The sequence below is a fragment of the Pygoscelis adeliae genome, unplaced genomic scaffold (genome assembly GCF_000699105.1).
Source record: "Pygoscelis adeliae isolate BGI_AS28 unplaced genomic scaffold, ASM69910v1 Scaffold47, whole genome shotgun sequence".
NCBI classification, from domain to species: domain Eukaryota; kingdom Metazoa; phylum Chordata; class Aves; order Sphenisciformes; family Spheniscidae; genus Pygoscelis; species Pygoscelis adeliae.
Window position 1 is genome coordinate 2,264,157 of NW_008825255.1, and position 10,002 is coordinate 2,274,158.

Genomic DNA, 10,002 nt, shown 5'->3' on the forward strand with positions numbered 1-10,002 from the left:
CGAGGTACAGGAGAAAGATCCTCATAACACTCCCACTGAGGAAAAAGCAGGGAGATGGCCATTCTGTGGCCAAGAGGCCTAAGTCAGCCTAAACTCAGTTCCAGACCACACATAGCATCCATTTCATCCTGGCCATAGCTGTGCAAGCAAAACACATAGGTAAGATGATATGAAAGAAAGACAACAGTTGGGCTTTTTTTTAAATGAGGCTAACAGACATGGAAAGGAGCAGAAGTGGGAGGAAACTAGGAACATGGGAAAAGGTGGGATTTGTTGCAGTGGTACTATGGAAAGAACACAGGATACAAAAGGAAGCCAGCCTGTACTACTTAAGAAGCAACCTCTTTTTCACATAAAAGTTTGTCATCAATGAAATCAAAAGGAAAACTAATGTAGAAAAAGCTACACAAGGTAGAATTGTTTTTCATTCAAATCTTTTTAAAAGTGAGTATCATTCACTGATACACAAGGTGACATTGACAAGCATTTGTATATGTTTCAATAAGCAGTGCAGAAACATGTAAACAAATGCAGAAAATTAATTAGTGAAGGAATTAAGATTATGACCACAAGTCAAACTGAAAACAGAAAAATAAACATTCAAAAAGGAGCATTAAGAATGACAGCAACATAATTGTACACTAGATGTGTACCCTGTGAACCAGGACTGTGACATTTTAAAGGGATGTAAGAAATAAAAAGCAATCATCACGCCTCAGTTATAAGGCACAGATATACAAAACAGACTATTTCTTAATGATACACCAGTCAGAATATTTTCATACAGGCACTGTATGAAAATATTTCCCTAAACTGAGGAACTGGCAGTGTTGATTTGCTCGAGGGTAGGAAGGCTCTGCAGAGGGAACTGGACAGGCTGGAATGATGGGCCAAGGCCAACTGGATGAGATTCAACAAGGCCAAGTGCTGGGTCCTGCACTTCGGCCACAACAACCCCATGCAGCGCTACAGGCTTGGGGAAGAGTGGCTGGAAAGCTGCCTGTCAGGAAAGGACCTGGGGGGGTTGGTCGACAGTTGGCTGAACATGAGCCGGCAGTGTGCGCAGGCAGCCAAGAAGGCCAATGGCATCCTGGCCTGTATCAGAAATAGTGTGGCCAGCAGGAGTAGGGAGGTGATCGTGCCCCTCTACTCGGCACTGGTGAGGCTGCACCTCAAATACTGTGTTCAGTTTTGGGCCCCTCACTACAAGAAGGACACTGAGGTGCTGGAGCGTGTCCAGAGAAGGGCAACAAGGCTGGTGAGGGGTCTGGAGAACAAGTCTTATGAGGAGCGGCTGAGGGAGCTGGGGTTGTTTAGCCTGGAGAAAAGGAAGCTGAGGGGAGACCTCATTGCTCTCTACAACTACCTGAAAGGAGGTTGTAGCGAGGTGGGTGTCGGTCTCTTCTCCCAAGTAACTGGCGATAGGACGAGAGGAAACGGCCTCAAGTTGCACCAGGGGAGGTTTAGATTGGACGTGAGGAAAAATTTCTTTACTGAAAGAGTGGTTAAACATTGGAAGAGGCTGCCCAGGGAAGTGGTTGAGTCACCATCCCTGGAGGTATTTAAAAGACGTGTAGATGCGGCGCTTAGGGACATGGTTTAGTGGGCATGGTGGTGTTGGGCTGATGGTTGGACTCGATGATCTTGGAGGTCTCTTCCAACCTTCATGATTCTACGATTCTATTCTATGATTCTAACTGCAGTAAAGATTCAGATTATAAATTTATACAGGCAACAAAATATGAAGAGATTGTAAACCTATACTAGAGATGAGAATTGTGTTAATATTTTATTCCCTTTTCATCAAATTTACCAAAACATTTAAAAAGATTCCTATTCCCCTCCATTTTCACTGAGAAAAATGTTTCCATAGCAATTTCTGACTAGAAGTTTGCATGATGATCTATGCAAGTTACACACCAGAGGCTGTAGCAATGCTATAAGGGATGAATGAGTGAAATAAACCCTGAGGCTGAATTATACTAATCTAACTTTAGTAGTCTAAAAGCCAGTAATATGGGATACTTCTGTCCTTAGATGAAAAAGACAGGAGTCGCAAAAATATGATTCATTCCCTCCAAGAAACTGAGTACTCATCATCCCCTGAAGGTTATTTTCACTGTAAATATTTACTTCATTTATTCACTAATTATTACTGATTCTGCTATGTTATATGCCCAATCTTCACTAATTAGCAAGAATTGGGATTTTAAATTTAGAATCACACAGAGTAAGGAATGCTTGTAGCTGCACAGATGCAATGAGGGGAAAGGAGAGTCCTCTGTCATGCTGATTGAAATCTTAATACTTGGATATATATATTCAAATGCACAGAAACATATACAAACATGTTCAATATGTTTCATAAAATTAATTGGATACACATTTTTAATCACACAGGCAAACAGTCACAGATTTCTGAAATAAAATAACATACATGACTTAGTAAGAGACATAACAGGAAGTGTGAGTGAAACCAATTCAGTAGAATTACGAAATTTTCCATTATTTGGAGGGAGAGTTATTGTATCTATTCTGGACCTCTGATTAAGGGCTGTATATCCCAAAAGATTAGGTATTTTCTATCTATATCATTTGTCTAGTAAAAGATACTTCCTCTGTCTACAAACTTAACCTTTCTTATTTTCAAGTTTTGAAAAAAGCACATTGAAAAGAAATATAGTCTTAGAAAAGATAAGTTAGAGATGATGAACTTATTTCTGTGCTTACATATGGATTTCACTCTCTATTCACATCAAAGTCAGATCACGAGGATTACTATGGTAAGCTCTTGTATTGTTCCTACAAAAGTGCTTGGGAAGAGAAAACATAATCTATAGACATTATTCAGGGTCAGCATATAATTCTGACTGTCCCACTCAACAAAATATTCTATTAAAAAGGTAAAATTTCAGCTGAACTAGATGCACACTTTAATATGCCTACCTGTTCCAAATCTAGCAACACAGTAAAACTCAACTGACAAGTCTACAATTTGAAAAGAAATAGCAATACAATTTGGTCATAGGCTGTCCTCTATGTTTTATTGGTTCACATCTTAGCAGACTATTTTATAGTTTTATAAATAAGCATTTTAAACATTTTCTGGATATTTGATATAGAAGTTTTTTAAACCTGAGTGAAGGTTATTTCTGATGAATAATCAGTTCTAGAATTCAAACTGGAATGGTTCATGAGGATCATGACTGTGAAAAAACAAATAAAATTTAAAATTCCCTTGTGTAATTCAGTCATAAGATGGAGAACAAAAGTCTGGGATAGAAACTATTTTGATCTGTTTGGTAATGCAAAACATTACCAACATTGCATCCTCTGAAGCACCTTTAGAAGAAAATTGAGACGTTCCAGATGTGTGCTAATTGAATTGACAATAGATGTGGTCATAGGAAGAATACAGTGCTAAAGGGAATCAAAGGGGATGAGATCTAATAGATGGTTAGTTTAATTTTGTTGATAAGAACAGAACATATCCAAAGAGACTGTAGAAGAGGAAAGAAAAAAAAGTGAATGTTAGTATCTCCATTTAAGACCTGCTACAGTTCTTCCTATAAAAAAGCAGCACATTCCTGAAGCAATATATTAAAGCACTGTTAACAAATTGATCAAAGGAGTTAGTGAAATTAACAAATACTGCAGAGCCACCTTGAGTTTGGGCAATGGCACTTGGAATAATAAAAAATAATAATGTAAGTATTTCCTTATCAAATGAAAGACTGTGTCAGTAGGTAGGAAGGTCCAGCATAGGCTGTATTTTTTGTCCATCGGTGCTTAGAATGGTGAGTAATGTGCTTCCATGGAGAACCAAGTGTGCAGGATAGAACAAAGTTGTCTGTGATGAATCAGCAGTTCTTTAATACTTTAAATTCCTAGGAAACACAAAACTGTTTACAATTTTTATAAGATTTCTTTTGTAAATACCAAACAATTTTTAAGTATATTGGCACTCCCACTTTTTGCTTTCCTTCTGGCAATGTTAAACATATCTTGAAAAGGCATGCTTTTGACATTTACCAAATACCCTGTGAGAAAACTGTTTACATGTTTATTTCTTCCAACATAATAATTTCTCCTTTGTTACTCTTTGTTTTGCTTGGATTTCTAGGTAAAATTCTTCTTCGTGTAATCTCCATAATGCTATAGAAAATAAGCCTAATATTCCATTTTCAGAACAACTTTAGGAATTTTAATATTTACATAGTACAGAAGATTGGTAGATCTATTTAACTTGCCCTATAGTCTACATCTCATGCGCTTGTTTGTGTGGATTTCCATTATGAATGCTCAGAGGATTGCTCAGGTGAGCAAGGATTAGAAGACTAAGATGTTTGGCAGCACATTGAGATCTGTTTAGACATTCTCCAAGACAGGGATTAGTTTGTTACTTTTTTGTATCTCCTCGAGAGCTGCTATCCAACAGTTTCACTGTCAGTGTGCTGGGTGCTTTAGTGTTGTTCCCTCTTTTGTTCAGTAAGAGACTAAATACTAAGGAGGCATGTATTTTCTGTTGAGCATTCTATTAAACAAGGGGAGACAGAAGGATGTGAAATATTTTCCTGATGTTTTAGGAGAGGAAGGATTTAACTCTTCCTGTGGAGTCTCTATAATGAAGGGGAGAGGTTGTCTTCGGAAATCTGGGATGTGATTTATGCAGTCTTAAAGTGTGTAAGGGAACGAGAGGAAGTATTTTAAAGATGACTTGCACAGCTTGTGCCTCCCATCCTAATTCAGCTATCCAAAAAGGTAAATATCTTGACTTAATAGTCACCAGACAGTAGACGAATGCTGTTCCATGTTCTTTGGGACCTTATTTTAAGTAATAATTCCTTACCATTGTCCCAGAGAACATACAACAGCATTCTTTCACTGTCTGGTGACTATTAAGTCAAGGTATTTACCTTTTTGCATAGCCGTGCAAGTCATCTGAGGTCATTTTAGTGAATATAATATTATCAAAAGGACAATATTGTAGAAAGATAAAGATTTCATTAGTCTTCTTGCTACTTATTACAAATGTACAAGGAAAAGAGTTATTCTGTCTTAAACGTGTCAAGAATATTAGAGTTTGTATTAGACAAAATTTTTTTGTTTTAAATATCTTAATGTATAACTGATTTAAAAACAAAAGAAAACCTTTTAAGTGGAATGACCACTCAAACTGGTATCTGTGTTTCACCTATATGGCACTATCTAATGATTACAAATCTACAGATTTTTAGTTTCGCATGGCATTATATATGCAATACTATCTGCTAAATTAATCTCTATAGAAGAGTTTGGAATGCTTACACACACACCCACACTCCTACACTATAGATAAGATGATATGCATCTCTCTAAAGGAAAACTGTAAACATCATTCTGCCTAAAATGTGTTTATGCTCAAAAGGCAATTGGAATTTCTCCATAAATATACATGAAAAGCATTTCTGAATAAAGATTCAAATTCAACTTCATTGTGCCTTTATGGCCTTATTACATTGGAAGAGTTGGATCCAAAATTGTAAGTACATGTTTACACATTGTATTTCAGGATCTTAGTGGCAATCATTATAGTTATAATATGGAACACTGGTAATAATGAAACCTTCTGCAAAGGTTTATGTGTTTAACTACTTTCCAGCTCAGTTTAAAACTGCCTTACCTAAATTATTTTGTAACATTTATGCAGCAGTAGGAAGTTTTGCAAGAACGTCTTTTCAAGCATCCTAAGCCTAAGATTCCCATAATTAGAGCGTAGGCACATAATAAATGCATGTACAAAGGAAAAAAAATACATATCTGAGTTAACACTTGCAAATCACCCAAAACAACTGGCACGCATTGACTTGAAGAACATAATGGTTAATAGTTATAACAGACCCTATATAATAGTTTCATGAAAATACTGATTTCTTTAAAAATGTGTTTTAAAATAATATAGCTTCAGTGCTCACCAAGCTATGAATTTGTAAACAAGTTAAAGACTTGCATCTTTAAGCAAGGTAAGCATGATACGTACCACTCTTTGAAACATATTAGAGAGACACCTGTTAGAGGAATATTAACTACATGGTCTTGAGGATATAAAGCCCATAGAAAAGACATTAAAAGCTTTCAAACTATCTGGTATTTCACATTTTCAATATTCTGCACTATGACTTTACTTTTATATGTAGCAGGATCTTTAATTCTGGTATGATCTTTAACAATATAGGTAACTAAAGTTTAGTAGCTCCCAGCAGTTACTTTAAATTTTAAGTAGGTAACTAACAGTCCTTCAGGAGTGAAAAGGAAAAATTTTTCTTACCTTTAGGTGCCACCTGTAGAAACTGCTTATGAAGTGTAGTAAGTTGTGAAATAGTTAGAGTACCACTTCCAGAGGTCTCTATGTGTGGAACATGTGGTGAAGGAACAGGGTCAGGAATCACTTTTACATCACTGCTGATGAAGAAATCTGTTTCTTCTAAAGTAATTTCATATTGGATTTTGCTAGAACTCTCAATATGATGTCGTGCAACCTCTATCAGCTTTTCAACACTGTGAAAGTGTAAATGCAGAAAACAATGAGTACTTTTAATACACAATGTTAATAACTTAGGTTCAAATTTTAATGTGTTTACACTTTGAGAGCTTTCCTGAAGTAAGAATTACAAATCCTCTGTGTGAATTTTGTAGTCAGCAAAATCATTATGACGTGTACTCCTCCTGTGGCAGCAAGAAATCTTCTGAGTGTGGTAAGAAATTTATGTAAAGGCAGATCTAAGCCACAGAAGGGACCTGATGGAAAAATATGAAAGGATGAGACTTTCTTTATTCCATAAATTTTATAGGGGTGGAGCATACATGTTGCATCTGTAATCATCCTTTATCCTATTTCAATGCCTTGTCTTCTGCTCTGCCCCTAAATCCTAGATGTACAAAGCATTGTGGAGGGGCATATGAACTCCTGTTTCAAGTGTAATGAGTACAATTTATACAAGGAAACATCAGCTGTTTATAATGTTCAACTAGACAATGTTTGGCCTGGGGTGTCAGGTCAAAGGGCATGATGTTCTGTAAATACTGTCTTTGGTAGTGCTTGTTGTTAGGAGAGCAAATAAAACTGGCTGGAAGGCAGAGGCTCAGCCTCTTTGAGCTACTGTCTGTTAGAGCCTTCACATCCTACATTCATGTCTCTTGTCGTGGGCTTGCCCTGACATGGATCAACTGCTAGTTGATCCCAGGTATGCTTCAGAAGTTAGTACAAGCCAGAAACATTTTCCAAAAGGCTAAGTGACCCCTTTCTTTTGGAGAGTAAAATCCTTTAATGATATGGACATAGGCTTCTATGCCAGATGGCCTAAGTGTCATAGAGTGGTCCCAAGCACATTTTATTTACTAGGACAGAAAAATTGCGAAGAATTTTTTTCTTAATGGACCTTGAAATAATTTTGAGAAATGTTTAGTGGGCATGGTGGTGTTGGGTTGACGGTTGGACTCGATGATCTTGGAGGTCTCTTCCAACCTTAATGATTCTATGATGCTATGATTCTATGTTATATATGGTGGTAATAACAGTAGGTGGAATTTTCCAGCATTGTAAAGCACAGCAAAGAAAATAACCCCACAATCCAAAGTGACAGAAGCCACTGAAATGACATAGAGGCTTCTACTAAATGGAATAACTGGTTGTCTGCTGAAGCTTGTAAATCTGCTAAATCTGTAGTCTAGAAAAACAGCAGAACTGATAATCACTTCTACTGCTGCCAGCAGAACCTTCTAATCATCCAAGAAATGAGTTATTACCATTCAAGTATTTAAGGTAAAATTAAATTCCAGTTCATGAAATGAAATTATTATTTTCTACATATTTTTTTCAAATTATTTGCTTCTATATAAACAACTATCTTTACTAGCATAGTCTAGTTTGAAAAAAAAGCTTCCTGTTTAAAATTGGATATACATTACCTGGACATTTCTGCCAGGAACCTGGATCCAAGCCACTTTTCCATATCTTTATAAGCCTCTTCTGCTTTCATTGTTAGCTCTTCAACAAATGCTAAAGCTTTTTCTTTTATAAGTTCTAGTCGAGATTTTGTAGTTACTTCTGTTTAAACAGTAACGTCATAATAATTAGTATTTATAAAATTTGAGGAAAATTCTCAGTCTTAAGCACCTAAAGTTTAACATGTTAACCTGTTTTTAGGCAGTAAAATGTTTATTTAATTTATCATATTCTTGAACAAATTGTTTTTCAGAATCACCCCTATTACACCATGTATTTTACAAAAGTGTGTCTTCCATAAGCATCAGAATTCACAAGGTAACAAATGCCTTAAAACTAATAGAGAGGTGCAGGAGATGTTTAAGTAGACAGTGACATTGAACTAAATTAACACTATACAGCAACAGAACTAGAAGCTTAATGATGCAAATGTGAATATCCTGTTATGGAAAAATTTTAAAGAAAACACATCTAAATCATTATGTATGTTAATCACAACAAAAGTTTGCTTTTCTGTTTCTAACTTCCAGCACTTTAAAATTAACCTCACTGGTTTTGCTCCGAGCTTCCTACATATAACTATTTTATACCCTAAAACTCAGGCTGCATTAGAAAAGAGTTTAGTTAGTGAGCACTAAGAAAATAATTCACCTCTACCAAAATTATGCATAGATTATTTACATGAACTTTTTAAAAACATTGAGAATTTAATGATTTTTAGTTTTCAGAATGGGAAGAACTGAGAAAAAAAAATCAACCTTTCACTGAGAGACTAATACTTAAAAAAAAGGAGCTAAAAGGATAAGAAATGGGAACAAGTCAGCAATTCAATCCTGAAGGCAAATTCAGTATTCAACTTGATTTTTCTTCATATTTAACCCTCTGTACTGCAGAATCTTTTAAACAATTAGTATTATATGGTAACTGGTACCGTGACTTCAAAGTTAAAGACTGTAAAATTATTTACATTATAATCCTTATTCTATACGCTACTAAGTTTTCATATAAATACTTAGGTTTGGGGCTGAAACATTTTTTAGGCAACCAATATAGAAAGATGGACCCTGGAAAATATAAGGCATGTCTTTTTAATGTTATTTCTCAGTCACAGTAGAATTCAAGTCTGCACACTTTCTGTATGGAGCAAGAAAGTTGATATTCAAAATTTTAAACGTAGAATGGATTTGTGTCTCACAGAGGGTTATTTTATTTGATGGCAAAGACGTAAGAGTAAAGGTTCTAAGCAACTGAAAGTACCTTAGAGGATGCTTTGTGCCTCTCTTCTTTAATACAGTTTAAGGCTGCCTTATTTGTGACTTCTCTGCATTCTCTTTGAGTAGCTGTTATCAGTATGTTACAAAGGTAAGTGTATGACAATTTTTGTCTCCCTGCATTTTCAGAAGCAGGTACTGCACAGTCCACTGAGAAAGCTGCTCTCTTAACAGTAGCAGAGTAAAAGGCAAGGCATGTTTATGTAACAGAGAAACGGAATATGAAATCAACATTAAAAACTTAGCAACTGTCCACAACTAGTGACATTGCTAGTCTCTATGTAGCTGTATAACCAAAAGCACAAGCATCCAGTTACCATAGCTGCAAGTGAAGCCATGATCCTCAAATATACCAGCTACGTGCCTGTACAATTATGAAATATAGCTCAACATGTTTAGTCTTCCTTAGATTCTTAACTTGGCTTTTTTGTTAAATATAAGATGAAAATGAAGCAATCTCAAGAAAACACAACATGTCAATGAATCACTAAAATTCATCTTCATACTATTAAGATCTTCAAAGTTACTACTATTCCTCTCCTCATTATCCCAAAATCTTAGCATATTTATTCCTAAGCTGCTCTTGAATTAAACCACGTTGAAAGTGGTAGCTGTACAAGTATTTGGTCTGGTGTGGATGTGCTTTAGTGGCTGGAAAGCTGCCTGGTGGAAAAGGACCTGGGGGTGCTGGTCGACAGGCGGCTGAACATGAGCCAGCAGTGTGCCCAGGCATGATTCTATGATTCT

At 36.1% G+C, this 10,002-nt stretch overlaps 1 protein-coding gene across 1 annotated transcript in view; it reads right to left on the reverse strand.

The window, feature by feature from the left end:
- Positions 1-10,002, reverse strand: part of SPEF2 (sperm flagellar 2) — a gene marked incomplete at its 5' end in the record, with an annotated part of 86,804 nt that overhangs the window by 26,403 nt on the left and 50,399 nt on the right. Inside the window, 2 exons of the mRNA XM_009329460.1 lie at positions 6,308-6,537; positions 7,948-8,086. Coding sequence (XP_009327735.1) covers positions 6,308-6,537; positions 7,948-8,086 — 369 coding nt within the window. The remainder of the gene's footprint in view (positions 1-6,307; positions 6,538-7,947; positions 8,087-10,002) is intronic.